The sequence below is a fragment of the Rattus norvegicus genome, chromosome 2, assembly GCF_036323735.1.
Source record: "Rattus norvegicus strain BN/NHsdMcwi chromosome 2, GRCr8, whole genome shotgun sequence".
In the NCBI taxonomy this organism is placed as follows: domain Eukaryota; kingdom Metazoa; phylum Chordata; class Mammalia; order Rodentia; family Muridae; genus Rattus; species Rattus norvegicus.
In genome coordinates, this window is record NC_086020.1 from 187,063,574 (window position 1) to 187,083,293 (window position 19,720).

The 19,720-nt window shown below is 49.7% G+C and overlaps 1 protein-coding gene across 1 annotated transcript in view; it reads left to right on the forward strand.

The window, feature by feature from the left end:
* The first annotated feature begins 1,421 nt into the window (after positions 1 to 1,421).
* The window catches only part of Pdzk1 (PDZ domain containing 1), a 31,354-nt gene continuing 13,055 nt past the window's right edge, over positions 1,422 to 19,720 (forward strand). Inside the window, 3 exon segments of the mRNA NM_031712.1 lie at positions 1,422 to 1,491; positions 16,753 to 16,964; positions 17,934 to 18,183. Coding sequence (NP_113900.1) covers positions 16,755 to 16,964; positions 17,934 to 18,183 — 460 coding nt within the window. The 5' untranslated portion in view covers positions 1,422 to 1,491; positions 16,753 to 16,754.

Here is a 19,720-nt window from a genome sequence, read left to right on the forward strand (position 1 = left end):
ACCCAGAAAATCCCAACTCTGTCTCCCTAACAATGGAGAACAGCTCATCATTGGCCCCTGTTCACATACTCCTGGCAAAGGTGAACAGGGACACAGGAAGCCATTCCTGGCAGCAGGAGGCCTAACCACAGCTGTCAATGACTCTTCTAAGACAGGAGTGGAGTCGGCAGCTGGCTCTCCTGCCCTCCTGGTCAATAATCCTGGGGAGGATTATTAAACATGATCTCAGCTTTCTTATTTGGAAGATGAATATCATGTCCCATGAAAAGGATTAGAGAAATAACCCTATTAGGTCTATATAACCCGTAGAGAACTCCCTGCTCCATATTAATCAGACCAGACTTAATTACAGGCATGGTATTAAATGTTTATATTACTATCAAATAAAATGTTATGTTGTGTGTATGAGACACCCCGTGTCCTGTCACGATGCTGTAAGTAATCAGCCCAGGTCAGACAGCTGGAAACTGGAGGAGTCAGGTTTTCAACTCAGGTGTCCGGCCCTAAACCTCGAGCGACCTAGTCTATCCTAATAGCTTTGGAAGGTCCACTGGAGGTCAAGAGAATAAGGCGTAAAGACAGAAGGCGGCAGATATGATGGAGCGGCTCTGATGCCAGCTTAAACTTCTTACCCACTGGCTTAGGTCACACCTGGGCTGAGGGCAAAGCCAAGACCCAGGGAAGACAAATGGCCAGCTCTTCACGAATGGAGGAAAGACAAGGCCACCCAGCGCACAGCCTGGGGCTTACCTGGGCTCACTGCCGTCTCCTGCCCTGACTGTGGGCGAGACTCCAGGTGAGGATGGCTTGTGTGGGTGTGGTTGATAGAGATCAACTGCTGTGGTGGCGCAGCAACACCAGGCCACAGGGGAACGTCTCCTGCCCGGCTGCCTTCTTGAGAGACCCAGAGTGTGTGAAGAGGAAGGCAGGTATCAGGAGTTAGAGACTGGAGGCGGCCGTCGGGAGAGGAGAGGGAGGCAGAAAGAAGCAAGGCCGCCAGGACAGTGATCGGGGGCTTTGCTTTCACTGGGTCTTTGGCTTCTTGGTGGCTTTCTGGGCAGGAGTGGCAGTGTCTTGCTCTCAGGACAGCCTGAGTGTGGAAGATGGCTGACGATTATCCCCTGACCCTGTACTAGGGACAGTGAGGTTCCTACTGGAATTGGGGATTGGTTGGGTGAGACCCAGTCTTGTGTTTATTGGTAGAACTGGAAAGGCCGAGGCACCTCCTCCCCACCCTTCTCTACCTCCACCCCATTGTTAGGCTGGGATGGGGGCAGGGCTTGACTTTGCTGAGGACTCTCAGGCATTTCTAGCTTAGGACCCTGCCTGCTGGCAGGGAGCAGGACAGAGGTCACTTGAACTCAGACCACACGTCCCTGTTAAATACATCAGCTTTTAAATCAATCTTGGTCCAAAGTCCAGTGAGTTCCAAGACTAGTAGTGTTCACAGCAGGGAGAATTTCTAGTGACGGAGCGGATCCTTCTCCACAGGTAAGAAGTGGCTTCTGTGACCTGCTTGCCTGGGCTGGAGCCACTTTTCCCTTTTCTTTTTTGTAGCAAGTGGCTGTCGGGGAGGGGTTGAGGCCTCTGTGGTGGCGGGAGCACAGGTTAAGTGTGTGTGTGGGGGCCCGAGGACTGTCTTCCAGGGGTGCCATAGTCCTTTTAACTAGAGATGTGCAGGCTCTACTTGTCGAAGGCATTGGTGGGCTGCTCGCCTCCCGGGGGGGGGGTCACATGAGATGGGGTGGTCGAGGTGGGGGTGCTGTATGGAGATTTGATGCATAGCCCAGAGACAGAGACCAGACGTCACAGGCCACGGGGAAGTTTCTTCTGAGGATTTACTATCCAAGAATTTGCGGAAGGCTAAATGCAAGGGAAGACTCTTCCTTACAGCCCTTAAAATGTACAGCCTAACCTAATTTCCACTGGTGCCTCTTCTATCTCCCAAGGCAGTGCTTAGCTATGAGGAAAGCCAGGGATTGCTGGGTTGGCTGAGTAGAAATTCCGGTCCTCTAGTCTCCCTTCGGGAGAATCTCTCAATCTCTCTGGCTTGTGTGGACCTGAAATGTCTTGCTACTGTGAAGCTCTCCCAGATGCTTCTGTGTGTAGGCAAGCTTGGGAGAAGCTCATTTCCCCGCGCTAGGGCCTTTACCTAAGGGCACATCGGTTCTGGAGACTCCTGGGCTGGGGATGAACCAGACTTTCAGGTGGCTTTGGTGAAGAAAGCACCATTCTGTATCCGTAAGTCACAGGGCCCTCGCTGCCTCAGGTCACACAGAAACACTTTCATGTACCATCAACTCGGGGACATTGCATTTGTGGGTTATGGCTGAACAAATTGTCCTCATCTTTGATTCTGGTAAGGTCTCTTCCCCGTGAACTCGTTGATGCTGTATTATGTTCCTAGGCTGCTCACCCAAGGGAGAGAGTACAGGTCTGGGAAGCCAATGCCTAAGGTCTTGGTTCACTATGACAGGTCATTAGATCTATTCCTCACCTCCAATTTTGTTATCTGTTGAAGGAAGTAGACACCATTTTCCAAAGGTTGTTCTGGAAATGAAATTATAAATGTGAATGTGTTTGAGGGGCCTGAAAGTATAAATCTAAGCTGCTCATTCTTCAAATGAAAAAAATCCAAACGTGCCCTGGAGTAGCCGGAAGTGGCACCCACAGTTAGGAGATCCTGTGCTAGTCTTTTGGTGTCACTGAGCCTTTATTTTCTCCCCAACAACTAAAAGGACTTGAGACTTGATGCTCACTAAGGGCCTTCCATGTCTGAGGTGGGTCTGTGCTTTGAAGGGGTGCCCTTTGTGATTTGACGATGAATTCGAATGTTTCCATCTGAGACGGACGTCCTAGATTGAGCCTCCCTCCATCTTGTCACAATGTCACATCACTCCATAGCATCTGTCATCAGAAATCCTTGTCTACTTTGCCAAGTGTTAAGTTTCAAGGGGATAGGGCTCTTGTCTTTGTTACTTTCTGTGCTCCCAGGTTTTAGGACAGATGCTGGCTCAGAATAGATGCCTAGATGTTCGGGTGGATGGAAGCCGGTGTGGTGTGGAGGGAAAGGAGCTGGAACTCCTTGGAGAGGGGGCTGGGGAACTTGGAATCTGTCAGGTTGTCCCAATGTGGAAAAGGGCCTTTCTGCTCACATCTTGGTTAAATACTCTCATGTTTTTGCATACAAAATGAGTGAGAACAGTAAGGTGGAGATGGACAGCTTCCCCTCAAACCTCAGCAGCTCTTTTCCTTGGTTCTTCAGGAGAGACCACCTAGCTCAGCGTTATCCCCTTGCCTGGTAGGCACCCGGGATGAGCCGTTAAGAGCACTGGGAACCTGTGCCTCAGGGGCAATGAGCTACTCTCGAGCCCCTGCTTCTTCCTCATCTGAGTATGGTGGGACCGAATTCTTGCTGTTCGGAAAGTTAAATGCTCACACGTCTTGCGGGTTACGTCACAATTGTCTTTAGTTCCCTTTGTATGGGATTCCAGAGAACTCGGGGGATGCCTGGCAGAGGCAAGAGCTTTGCAGTAGGGATGATGACACCTTGCTTCTGCTGCTGCAGATTTGCTCTGGGCTTGAAACATCTGCCGCCCGAACCTGGCTAGAACCAGATACTGTACTTATGACGCTGGGCGGAACCATGGGAACACAAAAGTAAAACAAGAAAACAACAAAACCCCAAGCAGGACTAGCTCATGGGGTTCCCATCAGCCATACAGATTATTTCCATGAAAGCACCACAGGGAACGTTAGTGCCTCCTCTGCAGGCAGCTTATCTCGTTGGGGACACTGACACAAACAACCAATGTTGTCTGTAATCTTCAGGCCTGAGTCCAAGGTGCTTTGTCGTCTAACCTGACCAGTTTCCTTTCTTTCATCCTATATCTGTGTTGAGGTGATTCTATCACATGAAGATATGTGTGCTCTTCAGCCTGGAGTCGTCTTCCTCTTCCCACACTATCTCCATGGTTCCCTTGAGGTTGGGGAGTAGAAGGAACTCAGACCTCACATTGGAATCTAGGCCCTGCAGATCTGGCCAGGTGAAACCAACTTAGCCTTCTAGAGTCTTTTTTCCCCTACGTGAAAAAAAAAAAAAAAGGACTCAATAAGTGTGTAATTTAACAATAACCCATTGAAACTATCCTAGCAGCAATTGTCAGCACCAGGACTGTGTTTTGTAACTCTGTCCCACTGGATTCTGGGCTCCCTGAAGGCAAGGCAGAGTTTCACCTCATCTGGGTTGAGCCTGACACCTGCCTCATTGGAGGTGCTAAATAAACCTTGATGAACATTAGGAGGCTGCTTAAAGGAGGAGGGATAGGATCCCTACAGGGTGTGCTAGTCATGCAAGGATTTGAAAGTTGGCTGGGTCCTGGGGAGGTTTTGGAAAACTCATTCATATGGAAAAATTGTTTACTTAGCACCTGCTATGAATGCACAGTCAGCATCTGGGAAGGTAACCCAGGCAGAGCCTGGGGATGTGCAAAGGGCAGGCTGGGTGAGGGTGGTCATGCAGAGCACGGCGTTCTATTTCCTGAGGAGCAGTAGAGGGTACTGAGGTAAACAGAACTGGGGCTTCTGCAAGAGCGATGAGTGCTCAATGCCCTAGCAGGAGTCCCCGCTTTTGTTTTTTGATGGGTGTTTTAGAGGCTGACCAGTGAGGATGCTGGTTGGAGAGTTTATCTAGAGGCAGGAAGACACTGCTAATAGACCAAGCCCGTGAAACATGGAATTGGGTAGAAATGCAAGTTCAGGGACTGGGGAGTGCTGACCCAGTGTGCATTAGCCCCTGGGCCCGATCCCCTGGCTCCATCGCTAACACCACATAAACCAGGTGGTGTGTGGTGTGAGCTCTACACAGGAGGGAGAAGCAAGAGAACCTCAAGTCGAAGGTAAGCTTTACGCCTGGCCTACATGGTTTTCATGTTTTAATGCACACAGGTGCTCTAGCTGCATACAGATTTATATCTGCACATACACCTGCAGGCCAGCAGAGGGCATCAGCTCCCATTACAGATGGTCGTGAGCCACCATGTGGGTGCTGGGAATTGAAGTCAGATCCTCTGGAAGAACAGCCAGTGTGCTTAGCCGCTGCCTCAAGCCTGGGTTACATAAAATCCTGCATAAAAAAGGAAAACCTTAAGTGCAATGTGAAACAGGGGCTGATTTTGGGGAAACCCTTATTACAGCTGACCTTCATGGAGGCTTAGCTGTTTCGGGTACCTGTTCCATCAACAGTGGGAAGAAGTCTTCTCTCAACGTTGTCTCTGCTTTCACAGTTTTTCACTCCATCTCTCACAGCTCCTGAAACTCTTAGGTAAGCAAAGTGTGGAGGGCATTGAACTCCCAGAGCAGAGTCCTAGCCTAGAGTATAAAATATCATTTATGGAGCCTGGAGTAGTGAGGATATTAGGTACCAGCAAATCAAATGACCTTTGATATAAGAAATTCTATTCTTTGTCATAAAGGAGAAATAAAAATTACTCATCGGGCCTTGCCATCACCGCTTTCTAGATAATTCTCAGTGGAATGCATCCATGAATTCCCTGCATTTTAAATCTCCCTGGCTAAGAGCTAACAGCAACTGTCACGATGGGGAGCTATGGTTAGCACATCTATACTTTAGGGCCTTGCGTTTCCTTCGGTTTTGGTATTAGTCACTTAGACAGACTTGACCGGTTGAATCGCCACAGATGTTACCTTTCAAAGGATGAGCCCTAGCGGCCTAACATCTGACACCTGCACCAGAACTGTAAGGCGTACTCTAGGCAAATTGTTTTTGAAGCATGAAGTCAACGTGTGTTTGTGTCTTGCTTGCCAGAGACTCCACTGTCAGCATCAGCTGAGGCGTAGAAGGCTTTCTCTCTTCCCTCCCTCCCTCCCTCCCTCCCTCCCTCCCTCCCTTCCTTCCTCCCTTCCTTCCTTCTTCCCTCCTTCCCTCCCTCCCTCCCTTCCTTCCTTCCTTCCTTCCTTCCTTCCTTCCTTCCTTCTTCCCTCCCTCCCTCCCTCCCTCCCTCCCTTCCTTCCTTCCTCCCTCCCTTCCTTCCTCCCTCCCTCCCTCCCTTCCTTCCTTCCTTCTTTGCTTTCTTTCTAAGTTTATTTGTGTTGTGCACATGAGTGTTCTGCTGGCATATATGTACATGCACTGCACATGCGCCTAGTGCCCACAGGGTTCAGAAGACATTAGTTCAATTGCAGGAGGTTGTGGGCCATCATGTGGGTGGTGAGGCTGAACTCTGGTCCTCTTCTAGAGCAGCCAGCGCCCTTAACTGCTGAGCCGTCTCTCTAGCCATACGAGATGATTTCTTTAATGGCCTTAGCAGAAACATCCTGTGCTAGGTTCTGACAGAGATGGATGTGCCGGTCTAGGTGGGAAGTCCTTTGCCAGGGTTGACTGAATAGGGAATTCACAGCTTATCTATGATTTTGGACCTAACTCCCACATTCCACCAATTATATTTTTTTCCTAACAGAAGTCTGCCAATTTCTGCTCTTTCGGGTCACACGGGTGGGCGCAGATGCAAGAAGGGCGACCTCAGGCACATGTGGGCAGATACTCCTGTTAAACTTCCCGGGAGTGCTGCTCTCTTCTGGTTGAAGCACTCAGGTTTTATAACAAGCATGGAGGTCAGTGAAGGTGAACCAGGTCCAGACTGAAGGTGGCCAGATAGACCCTGCCCCCCAACCCACTTCTGCCTTAATGACACGGTTTGCTTACTCTATGGTTCCGTCCTGTGTTACATAATTGAGGACCCTTCCATGGGCTTAGTAACAAAGTTAAACATTATTCATTAGCTGGCTCATAAGCCTTTACCTTTCAGTTAAACTGTTTCCTGGAGCAGGTGTTTAAATAGGTGCCATGGGGAGAGCTCTGCTATCCCTGTCATTCTGATCACACAATTAATTTCTAATTACTATTAGATAAGATTGTGGCGAGTCTATGTACTTGTGACTAATGGCAGTAGATTACTATGCTTATGTAAAAGTCTTACTACATCCAGACCATCACATGGGCAAAGATGGCAGGACTTGGGCTGTCATTCTGGAGGCCATTGCTGACCATAGACCACATTTCCCCACTATAGGTAGAGTCCTTGTTTTTCCTACTTCCTTTATCAAATCTTTTGGAAATTTGGTGATGCTTTCTGGTTGAGTTGAGCCATCCCCTAAGTATTCTCTGGTGACCATGGTCTCCACATAGGTGAGCTTTAAGCCTATGAAGCAATGCTTTGCTAAGTCCAGCTCCTCTACCCCTTGTGTTCTCCCGGTCCCTCGTTGCCGGCTTCCACTTGGAGCTCATGTGCTATGGGCTGAGCTATGCCGAGAACTTCAGCTCACTGTTGAGGCTCTGTTTGAGCCCCTTGTTAACAGCACGTGGCTCTCTAGCATTCAGACTGATGGGATACTCCTGGGGCAGGGCGGGTCTCAGCGTTATTTGAGCAGTTCACTGGCAACAAAGGCATTCTCCCCTTTGGCTAAGATTAGTTTTATAGAGACTATCAGGAGGGAATGGATGGAGGACCCCTGGACCAACGATTGTCTTCTCCCAGATGCCATCACTGACTTATCTATTTGACCCCACTGTATGTTGTGGCGTGACACTTTGTGTCCACATTACCAAAGTTCCTAGTTTTCTACATCTCCAGCTGCTTTTAAGGAGGGGCTGACATGGGCCTTGTTTTCCTGCACCCCACTTCCCCGTTTCTCCCTGCTCCACCTGTCAAGGATTCGGTCTCATCAAGGCTAACTCACTTCTGTGTTCTCTACCTCACTCCACACGCTGACGGCTTTCTTAAGGTTAAAAACGGGAGCATCTGGCCCGTGTGCTCTTGCACACCTTCAGTCCAGGACTTGGGAGGCAGGGCAGGCAGATCTTTGATTGGTCTACAGAGTGAGTTCTAGGCTACTAGCCAAGGGCACAGGGGACATCCTAAAAAACAAAATCCAAACCAACCAAGCAAGCAAACAAACAAACCTTTCCGTCCCAGCCATCCCCTGATGTGTCTTCCTTTGCTGCTGCCTTTGTTCAGTATCCTGGACTTCTGTTCTCTCAGCCCAGTGGCCTTTCCTGGTTTTCTTCCTCTCTTGGCATCCTTTGGCTTCCTTACAGTGTCTTTTTTTTTTTTTTTAAGATTTATTTATTTATTATATGTAAGTACACTGTAGCTGTCTTCAGACACACCAGAAGAGGGCATCAGATTTCATTATAGATGGTTGTGAGCCACCATGTGGTTGCTGGGATTTGAACTCAGGACCTCTGGAGGAGCAGTCGGTGCTCTTAACCACTGAGCCATCTCTCCAACCCCTTCCTTACAGTGTCTTATCTTGGGAGTCCTCTCTGGATGGCATTGTAAGCTCGGGCTTTCTGCTGATGAATTTTTTCTAGGAATTCCCCAAGGCTGCTTCCTTATCTCTCTTCCTGTCACTTGTGCATTCACACAGATTGCCCTGGGAAGAGACTCCCATCCAACATCATCAGAGCTACAGGAGAACTGCTGTGTCCCCTAGTTAAAGCCCGTCACACACCGACTTTGTGGCCCCCTTCCATTGTGTTTCTTTGAAACAAGGTCTCACTATGTAGCTCACTCTGGCCTCAGACTCATGCTCCCCCTCATAAGCCTCCCACACGTGGCGGTTACAAGTGCCTGTCAACATGCCTATTGGAAGCGAGGCCATATTGAGTCTACCTCAGGCAGAAGGTGATAGGGCTGCTGCGATACAATCCTGCAGGCTGGTAGAATCCCAGTGCCATTTCTTGTAGGTCTGGAAGCCAGAAACACAAAACAGAGATGTCTTAAGGTTGGCCCTCTCAGGCCTCCTTCCTTGGCTTTCATGATGGCTACCTTCTTGTTGTGTCTTCCCATAGTATTTTTCTGTGTGAGGGCATCTGTGGCATCTCACCTTCTTTTAAAAATGGACATTGGCCCTACTGGATTTGGTCTCATCCTCAGGGTTTAATTTTAGTTGCCACTTTAACGTTCCTATCTCTGAGTGTGGTCACATTGGAGATCAAGGTCAATGTTGGTATTCAGAGGCGGGGCCATCATTCAGCCCATACTAGGAAGGGAGTCCCCAGCCCGGAGGTGGTAACGAATATCTGAGCTGATTGGTGGAATAACCTGGGTAGGGTGGGGAATTCTAGGTGACATAAAAACCAGACTTTGTGGCAGAGCAGACAGGCTTAGCAGACGGCTGGAGAACGCTAGCGAAGGAAGAAGTATGTGGCTCTGATACCCTGATACCCTGTGCCCCGTTCCTGCAGCTCCCCACGATGGCTGATCTGGACAATGCACACACTGTGACTTGTGGTGTTGCACTTGCTCTGTCTGATGCCATCTCTGTTTGGAGAGATCTGAAGGGACAAGGTTGGATGCAATTGACTGCTTAGCACTCTGGGAAGATCCTCTGCCTGCCTCCTCTCCATTCTGGCGTCACAGTTTCTAGGCCAAGCAGGCCCTTATCACCTGTCAGATCACTGCAATCGCCTGCCTCCAGGGTGTCTGTTCTAGTCCAGCCCACCCATCAATTCTGAGCCCAACTGTGAACTTATTGTTCCTTTGTTAGAACACGCTGAGTGGTCCCTGTGCACCGATCCAACCACAGCCAGATACCTAGGTCTGGAAATGAAATTCTTTCATGTCTGCCACCCACAATCTCCCGTTGATTTGATTTTTATCTCTGCCTTAACCTACAGAAAGGACTTCCCAGTCTGTGGACTGATAGCCACTCCCTGTTTAAAACAGTCACTGCCTACCTGGGATGCAGCCGACACCCCGCCCATCTGTTATCAAAGTCAAACCCTCATTAAAGTATTCCTCGATCTGTTCGGAGTGGTGATCCCTCTGCCCTCCGCTATTTTATTTTATTGTGTGTATGGTGTTTTGCCTGCCGGTATAACTGTATCACGTGCATGCTTGGTGAACACTGACACCAGGAGAGGGGATCAGATTCCTTGGAACTGATTGGTTACAGGCAGTGGTGAACCATCAGGTGGGTTCTAGGAACTGAACCCCGACCCTCTGGCAGCGTGGCCTGTGAGCACTTTTAACTTCTGAGCCATTTGTCCAGCTCAAGGGAGTGATCTGTCAACCCCTTTCCTGACCTGACTGACTTGGAGGTCCCTTGAGAACTTGTGTGCTTTGTCTGTTAGTATGGGGTGGACGTAGTTGGTTGTGGGGTAAAAGTCCTCTTGATGTTTAGGGGAACGTTGAAGAAGTTGTGTTCGTGGTTCTAAACAGACTGTTCCTGCCGAGTGTAGAAGCTGGCATGGAGTGAGAAGCTGAAGGAGGGCTACTGGCGAGCTTTCTCAGACCTGAGTGCAGCTGGGTGAGGGGAAGGGCGTGGCATTAGTTTGTTTTTTTTTTAAACACAGGATCTTAATATGTAGCCCAGGCTGGCCTCCAACTCAGAGATCTGCCTGCCTCTGTCTCCTGAGTGCCAGGATTAAAGGTATCTACCCCCAAGTCTGGCTAGCTCTGGAGGCAGTTAGTTTTGAGGCCTGCATCAGAGTTCTCTTAAAAGCCATAGGTTAAAAGTCACTGTCACCTGCTTGACTCTATGTCTGCCTGGCTTCATAACTGCTTGGAACTAGTGCATGGGGAGGCAGACAGCCCGCACAGGTATTATTTAGGTTGCCGTATATTTTTGTACCAGGCCCTGTGGTCAGGCACTTGCCATAGACACTGCCAGATCCTGAGGACCGCGCAGGGTGACCAAAGGGCTCTCTGAGGCAGACTGTCAGCACGGCTTCTTGAGGGAGTAAAGGTAAAGCTCTGGGTGACAGTTACTAGCTCATCCGACCATGACATGCGTTCTTCTGTGACTGTGAGGGGGGAGAATCATCATCAAGCGATGTGGGCAGACCTCAAAGATTAGTTTCTTTACTTACGCCTAGAGAATCTGTGCCCAAAGACGGGAGGTGGGGACTAAGTTTGGCTTTGTTTTTATTTTTATTTTTATTTATTTTTTTAAATGACTCTTTGCAGGTGACTCTGAGGGACAGCTGGGATTGAGATCCAATTTGTGGGTGACTGTGAGCATTGAGATGACGTCCCTTACCTGACACTGAGTTCATCTATTTGTTTTAATTTTATCTATACACTAGGGTGTTGCCTGCCTGCCTGTGTGCGCATGCGTGTGCGTGTGTGCGCGCGCGCGTGTGTGCGCGCGCGCGTGTGTGTGTGTGTGTGTGTGTGTGTGTGTGTGTGTGTGTGTGTGAACGAGCGTGTGTGTGTGTGTGTGTGTGTGCAGCACATGCATGCCTGGTTTCCTTAGAGGCCAGAAGAGGATGACAGATCTCTTGGAACTGGAGTTTCAGATGGTTGTGAGCTGCCGTGTGGGTGCTGGAACTGGACCCAGGTGTCCTGGGAGAGCGGCCTGTACTAGTCACCACTGAGGCCTCTCTCCAGCCCCTATGGTGAGTTCTCACGTACATGACTTATTGTTGCTAGTGGTGCCTGGTGGTCACTGAGCTTATGTTGTTTGGAGAGGCCTATCTGCTCACATGGAGGGAAGCAGCTGGTGTAGGTGGGCGGGGCTGCACAGCTCCCAGGGATGAGGAGAGGATGCTGAGGTCTCCATGATCTTACTTCTCTAGGAATTGCTATTTATTTTCCTTCCTTGGAGGAAGGATTTGCCTGGAGCAAATGCCAGTGGTAGAACTCAGGCCTTGGGTTTGAACCAGAACATTGCAAAACCCAACAAAGTCCAAACAAAACCAAAACAGTAAGATCAACTGGTGGTGCAAAACATCGATCCCAGTACTGGGAGGCAGGGGCAGGTGGGTCTCTGAGTTCGAAGCCAGCCTGGTCTACAGAGTGAATTTCCAGGACTGGGAGGATTATGTAGAGAGTCTTTCTTGTGTGTGTGTATGCGCATGTGTGTAAAAACTCGCAGGAGTAAGACAAGAACTAGGTTTTGCTGTTGTTGACATGTAAGTGCATGCCTGTGCATGTGTGTGGGGGTGTGTCTGTAGGGATAGGGGTCAAACCTCAGTGATTGCTTTTCTTTCTCAAGACAGGGCCTCTCGCTACCCTTGAGCAGGCTGTCTGGTTGATCAGCCAGGGATCTACTGGTCTCCACCATCCCAGCTCTGGGGTTACAATTGTGTGTTACCATAGCAACTGTTGCTGGGGATCAAACTCAGAATCAAGAGCCAACTCCCGTATCTGATTCCTTATGTGGCCTGGAACTCACTCTGTAGACCAGGCTGGCCTCAACTCCGATCCTCTTGCTTCTGCCTCCCAAGTACTGAAATTAAAGATGTACACCGTCACACATGCTCCTGGGTTTTGAGCATGGAATGTTTCATGAATCTTCCCATGGTCATGTTTGGGTTGGGAGCACAGTTTATATCCTTGTCAGGTTCCCACTCAAGTTCAGATTTTCAAATCCTGTCAGGAGGTCATGAAGTTGATGTTTAAATGGCTTTAAACACCTCTTCACCCTGCCTCTGTGTGGGTTGGCTTATGAGCATTCCTGTCTGTGACATTTCTCACTGGGGCATTTCTGCCTACTGGAAACATTGTCTTGGAACGGAGGCTTGCGATAGAGGTTTGGGTGGAGCAGGCTGACAGGACAGGCCGGCCTTTCCACAAACCCCATTCATGGCGGGAACGATGCCAAGTTCCTCCAAATAGCTGTGTGAAAGCCTTGCAGCTTCCAGCCCCAGACGTGAGGCCAAAGTAGACTTCCTTTTACCCTTTGCCAACTAAGCTGGACCTGCTGCTGTTTGGGCCTCAGTGGCCTTGACCTCTGGAGGCCCTGGCTTCCAGCTTGCTCGTGCAGGAGCCAGTAAAGAGCAGTATTTACCTAAGGATCTGTGGCCACTGTGTGGGTAGTGAGAAGAAGCCCTGGGCTTAGGCGCCAACTTCGGGCCCCATCACCTATTCTTTTCTGAGGGAACAGCCTAGTAGTTTGAATCCTTTCTACTCTGACCCCTGGCAGAAGAGTCTCCTAATGCTTCTGTGTTTCTTAACTCGCCTTCCAAACTTACAAGATGCACTAAGTTCTTCTTTTGGGCCTAGGTATAGCATTCTTTCTTGGTAGCAAGAATCAGATTGCTTTGGAAGAAAATGGAGTCTAAAGGTGAGAGTGATATTATCAAGTAGAGTGATGGACAAGTTTGTGGGAGTCCTCCCTGTGTACTTGGCCAATGCCTCTGAGTCTTCCCCGTGTGCCCGCCAGGGCCTTTGTTCTTTTTCTCACAGACAAGTAAGTTTGTTGCCAAGAATTGACTTTTCCATGTCTGCTTAGACACGGGTCATGAGTTCCTTTTCATCTCTGGTATTTTGATGATTGGGAATAGCGCCATTTGGGGATGTTCTTGAAATCTCCAAGTTCTCTCTGATGACCTGCACACTCCCATCAAGGATTGGTCCTCAGATTTCTACATCAAGAAGTACAAGGGCTGGGGGGCTGAAGAAAGAGAAAACAGACCCTTAAGTACAACGTCCGCTAGTTAGTCAGAGTCCAGATATCTCCTCATGCAGCAGTTGACACAGACATGTTAACCACAGACCATGTCTGATAGGAACCGCATAAAACCAGGATGTGGCATAGACAGAGTGAGGAATGGAGGCGACCTGGAGTGGGGCCCCTTAGATGCCACAGTGAACTGGCTTTCTATAACCCTGCAGTGGGAAGGGTCGTGTGGCCCATGTGAGGTCAGGCATCTGAAGTTTTGAGTGGCTCGGTTGGGGCGAGGGTATTTACATCTACTGTTTATGCTGGACGTGACGCATGGAGCAGTATTAGTCTGGGGCCAGACGTGACAGGAGATGAACAGAACAGGAACATGAGGACAGGTCAGTTTTGCTGTTGCTGGGAGCTGGTTCTAACCCTCACTTCAACCATAGCTGTGGGAAGAAATGGTGACCTCCTGTACCTGAGTCTCTTCAAAGCCTCAGGTGCAGGTCTCACTGTTCTCAGCATCGCCGTTTAGAAACTTTGAACCAAGCCACCCAAACAAGACTCCTTCTGAAAGTGTGCCAAGAAAGAGTCAACTCATGTCGCCTTGGCCCATTGGGCTTAGGATGTCCAGTGAGAGGGGGGAACATTCCCCAGTGTGGTCTTCTCTAGGGAAGAGATCGCACTTTTCTTTGGGCTGCAGAGGAGGAGAAGAGGGATCCTGTGGTGGTTGCCACAGAGGCTCGACCTGTGGCTCAGAGACAGCTGAGTTTTAAGGTGGGTGCCTTAAAGATGAGCATTCGTCTGTTGACCCAAACCAGCCTCCTCGTTTGAGCACCAGGCAGGCAGCAGCCTCTGTTCTGTCTGTAAAGGCACATTTGCATTGGAAACATGTGGACGGGGCTGCCTGACACTCCGCATGTTCCAGGCATCTTTGACAGATCCCTTCAAGACTTCTCAGCCCCCTGAAGTTGAGAACTGTCAGGTTTAGAGAAGAGTTTGCATGTGGTGGAAACATGTGCAAGCTGGACCGAAAGAGCAGTTAAAGCTGGAAGCGGTGCCTGCAAGGGAGGAGTCCTGGCTGGAGACATCTGCACTCAGCCCCTTCCTCCCCAGGAGGCCATTCCCCCCTCCCCCAACCCTGTCCCCACTTGTGCCTTTTGATGTAGGAGAGCGGCTGTGCTCTCCCAGTGTGTAGGTGATGGCCACTGGTGTATGTAGCTTTGCTCTTCTCTCCTGAAGCCTGATGGGGTCTGTTTCTCGCTCTTTTTGACCACATGAAGCTTCACACCAAGCTTGCAGAGAGCATTTAAGGTGGCTGAACCACAGGTGGCTGAGGCCTTCCTGCTGCACAGCGTTGCCTGTTCCCGTTCTGTCCCCTCCATGTTTCATATGGTCACCTCTTCCTGTCCTCCGAGTAGGAGCCATGATGAGGGGAACACACACAGCTTGCCATGAAGATGATTGAAGGTGTGGGCTGCAGCCATCTTGGCCCTTTGCTTTCTGTCAGCCTCTTGTTGGGCTGGACCCCACTCCTACCATCCTCCGAAAGGACAGTGATGAGTGGGGAGGCCTTGGAGCCCCCAGTGGTCCCCCCATTTTCCTGAGCAGTAAGGATCCATGTGTTCCTGTTCTCCCTTGGTTCCCAGCCCCCTTCCTGTAGTGGGGGATGAGGGGGGCAGCGTGGGTGGAGACAGAAGTGGCCTTACCTGTCATTGGAGTCCTTTCTTGGCCATCCTTACTTTGACTAGAAACTCCTGGGTCACTTACAGTGATTTTTTTCCCTTCCCACCGCATTCATTGTTTCATAGTTTTGTATGTATAGGTCACGGACTTGATCCTATTTCCTGGTTACACTCCTATCCTCCACTGCTGAACCCCTTCTTCCCTAGACCGACACCCACTTTCACAAACTGTGTGCTCCACTGCATTTGCTGAGGGCTGCTTGCCTGGGCCAGGACACCCCCACCTTTCCTGTTCCATTACCAGAGTGTCAGCCAGGCCTGATGCCTGGCTTTGTTTCTTTTTTCTCCCTCTCCCCTCCCCCTCCCCCTTCCCCTCCCTTCCCACCTCCCCCTTTCCTTGTACACTTTACCTCCCCTTCTTCCTTCTCTCCTCTCCTCCCTTCTTTTCAGCTGTTTGAAGCCTGCCTTGCCCTGTCCTGCCTCACCTGCCTCTCAGTAGCCTCGTACTTCTTGGAAAGTCATTTCTCCAGGGGGCCCGTTCTATTTCTCTCTAGCCCGCGCCTTCTCTCCAAAGACCCTCTGTTGTGTCATCACATACCTCTCTCGTTCTTCCACAGCATGACCCACATAACATTTTGTTTTAAAAATACAATTATGAAACAACTCTTCTGCCAAGTGGGAAAGGTGGCATGTAGCTCCTCTTATTCATGGGTCTACCCCTAACACCTAGAACCTGAGAGGCTCAGCAGATCTGAGCGCTAATGTGCTTCTTAGAGGTGGATGTGGGCAGAGCCCTTGTGTGGGAATGTCCTAATGAGATTCCTGAGGCTGGGAAGCCGAATGTGTGTAAAGTGCTTACTGGGCAAGCTTGAGGACAGGGCTTGGAGCCCTCTAAAGCCTGTAAAAAGCTGGGCTTGGGGGTGTGTTTGCAGCCCTCACGCAGAAGGGGTTGAGATGGAGGCCCTCTGGCTAGCTGCTATGGTCAGATCAGTGAGTTCTGGGTCCATTGACAGAACCTGTCTCAATAAACAAGATGGAGAGGGATTGAGAAAGACTCCTGCCGTCACCTCTGATTTCTAGACACACACACACACACACACACACACACACACACACACACCCATACACAAAAACACACACAGGCATACTCACACACAGGCATGTGCACACACACACATGTACATGACACACACAGGCACACACACACACAGAGGCACACACAGGTACATGCACACACACAGGTACATGCACACACACACAGGCACACATACATACACAGGCATGCACCGGTACACACCCAAATGAATCCTATCTGGCTCCTTAAACATTCTGGATCATCATTTTTTGACTTGCCCTCTTTAGGGCAGGGGACAAAGTTGAATTTGGTTAGTATTTGAGGTGGAGCCTCGAATGCAGTTGGATGCATGGGTCTGGCACTAGGTGAAAAGGCATTCTTAGGGAGTAGATTTGGAAATTGTGAGCATGGTCTGCACAAAGGCTCCCTGGGCCCCAGTGTTGCTGCACTGCACACAGAAGAATGGATCCAGGCAAGCAGAGGCGTAGGCTGTGCTGGATGCTCTCAGGGTTTCGTGCTCTCAGGGCTTCATGCTCTGACTAGATTTCTTGCCCATGGATTTATCTGTTTTTATCACAGAAATGGCCTCCACCTTCAACCCCAGAGAGTGTAAATTGTCCAAAAAAGAGGGGCAGAACTATGGCTTCTTCCTCCGCATTGAGAAGGACACTGACGGTCACCTGGTCCGGGTGATTGAGGAGGGGAGCCCGGCAGAGAAGGCAGGGCTCCTAGACGGCGACAGAGTGCTCAGGATCAACGGGGTCTTTGTTGACAAGGAAGAGCATGCACAGGTGAGTGGACAGCGGACATCTCTCCAGCCTCCACATCTCTGCCCATTATGATCTTGGGGCTTCCTTCTCTTCTGCCTGCAAGGCAAGGATTTATCATATTTTATGTCTGACAGCCTAGTTGCTTATAATCGAGAACTGTAAAAATGATTATACTTTTGGGGCTGTCAATGTGGCTCAGTGGGTAAAGGGGCTTGTTGCCAAGCCTGATGACCTGAGTTCAATCCCTCGGACCTACTTGGTGGAAGAAGAGAACTGACTTCCGCAAGTGTCCTCTGATTCCCACATGCGTGTGTCGTAGCATGTGCCCTATCATAAAATGAATCAATCAGTACATTGAAAATGTTGGACTTTAATAGTGTCAGGTTGAGCATGCATTGCCCGTTTGCTGTGAGGTAGACAAGTTTATCTGAATAACCTATTAGCCTTCAGCACAAGCTTGTGATTACACAGATGACGTAGGGGACTTAGCTCGTTAAGAGGCTGGGCTTGCCCCATGCACCGTGGTGTCCCTTCCTAGACCTGAGATGCCCCATTGTCCTCCCTCACTCAATGTTCTCAACCTCCGTGATGCTGAGACCCTTTAATACAGTTCCTCATGCTGTGGTGACCCCCAACTGTAACATTATTCTCTTCACTACTTCATAGCTGTAATTGTGCTGCTGTTATGAACCATAATGTAAATATGTGTTATGCGACCCAAAGGGGGTGTGACCCACAGGCTGAGGACAGCTGCCCCAGAGCACTCGTCTCTGAGAAAGACCAGTCCTTGTAGAGGCTTCCTGGATTCCCACAGTGCCAGGGACCCAGTCTAACTCTCCCCTAGATCAGTGTTGTGGTAAAGGTGTCTGATACCCCCGCTTAGGATATGGGGATCAGGTCAGCCTTGAAATCTTTAGGGACACTGCCAAGCATCTTCCTCCTGCAGTTGATGGGGGCGGGTGCCCTTTACCACTCCCCCTTTCTTCCTAGGTGGTGGATCTGGTCAGAAAGAGCGGGAATTCAGTGACCCTGCTGGTTCTGGATGGAGACTCCTATGAGAAGGCTGTAAAACATCAGGTGGACTTGAAAGAACTGGATCAAAGCCCGAGGGAGCCAGCTCTGAATGAAAAGAAACCCGACCTTGGGATGAATGGAGGGGTGGAGACGTGTGCCCAGCCACGGCTCTGCTACCTGGTGAAGGAGGGCAACAGCTTTGGCTTCTCTCTGAAAACTATCCAAGGTGAGCTTGGGGTGGGAACCAGACAATAGCCTTCCGGAAGACAGACGCTGGCTAGCGGCCGCTTCTCCACAGCTGCTCATCACAGCGTCACTCTCTCTTCACTCTTCTCCAGTAGGAATCCTTTCTTTGCAGTTTTACAGAGAGAGATCGGGACTTTGGACAGCAGAAGGGCAGAGTGGGGTGTGGGGCACTCTTGCCTACTGTTTGTCAGGCTGGTCCTTTGAGTTCAAGGGCTGATGCCTCTTTATTGTTTGTGTGGTTTTTTGAGATAGGGTTTCTCTGTGTAGCCCTGGCTGTCCTAGAACTCACTCTGTAGACCTGGCTAGCCTCGAACTCAGAGATGCACCTGCCTGAGTGCGGGGGACTAAAGGTGTGCACCACCACCACAGGGCTTCGTTGTTCTTTTCTAGCTCCCACGGGGTTAAGATGGAGGGAAGCAAGGAGGAGGTTTTTCATGATAGTTACCATGGAGTAAGACTGATAATCTCTTTTCATGGCCCAGAGAAGCTATGTGTTCATTTACTCAGCAAAATTTGAGCATTTGTCATCAGGTTACAACCATATTGCTGCTGAAGCTGGTGACATTCTCGTGCTCTCGGTTGAGGTCCCGCCTCAACTGTCCGAAGATGTCACTGACCTACACTCTGAGGCCCTGTTTCTGTGGTTTCAGAGGAACATACTGTGTCACAGTGTTGACCAGAGTTCTTGGTGTTTCCCTGAGAAACTGGCTGGAATCCGGAGCCATGCTAGTTGCCTGGCTGTGTCTTTAATTGCTATACAGAGAAGTAGGAGAGGTTGGTAAGTTCAGAAAAGATGCTGACACTTAGATAATTGCCTTCCAGAAATTAGCTTTATTACAGCGAAGGGGTCATGAAGTGAGTGTTAACCCATCACCTGACATTAGCCATGTCCCCCTGCCCACATTCTCTCTGCTCATGGTTTGATGAGAGATAAAGAAGGCCAACTGAAAATTCTTTTAAGAGGGTAAGCGACCTCTAGCAAGAGATAGCCATTAATCATGAGAGACAGTCCCTATAGCTCTATTATTAAACACAGTGGTGCTGAGGGCCAAAGAACCTTGGTATTTCTCAGAAATCTATTAGTAGTAAAACAGTGTTAAACAAAAGCAGACGGCTGGGTGGGTAAAGGTGCCGGCTGCCCACTGTGATAGCCGCAGAGCCCTGCTTGTTGGAAGGAAAGAGCCAACATTGACCTCCACATGAACATCGTGGCGTGTGTGTGTGTGTGTGTGTGTGTGTGTGTGTGTGTTTGCACATGTGTGCATGCATGTCCACACACAGAAATAAATGTAATAAAAATAACCTAACAGGGGGCTGGAGAGATGGCTCAGCGGTTAAGAGCACTGATTGCTCTTCCAGAGGTCCTGAGTTCATTTCCCAGCAACCACATGGTGGCTCACAACCATCTGTAATGGGATCCGATGCCCTCTTCTGGTATGTCTGACAGCTACAGTGGATCCATACATTAAAAAATTAAAAAAAAAAAAAAACCCAAAAAGTCAAATTCACACTCAGTC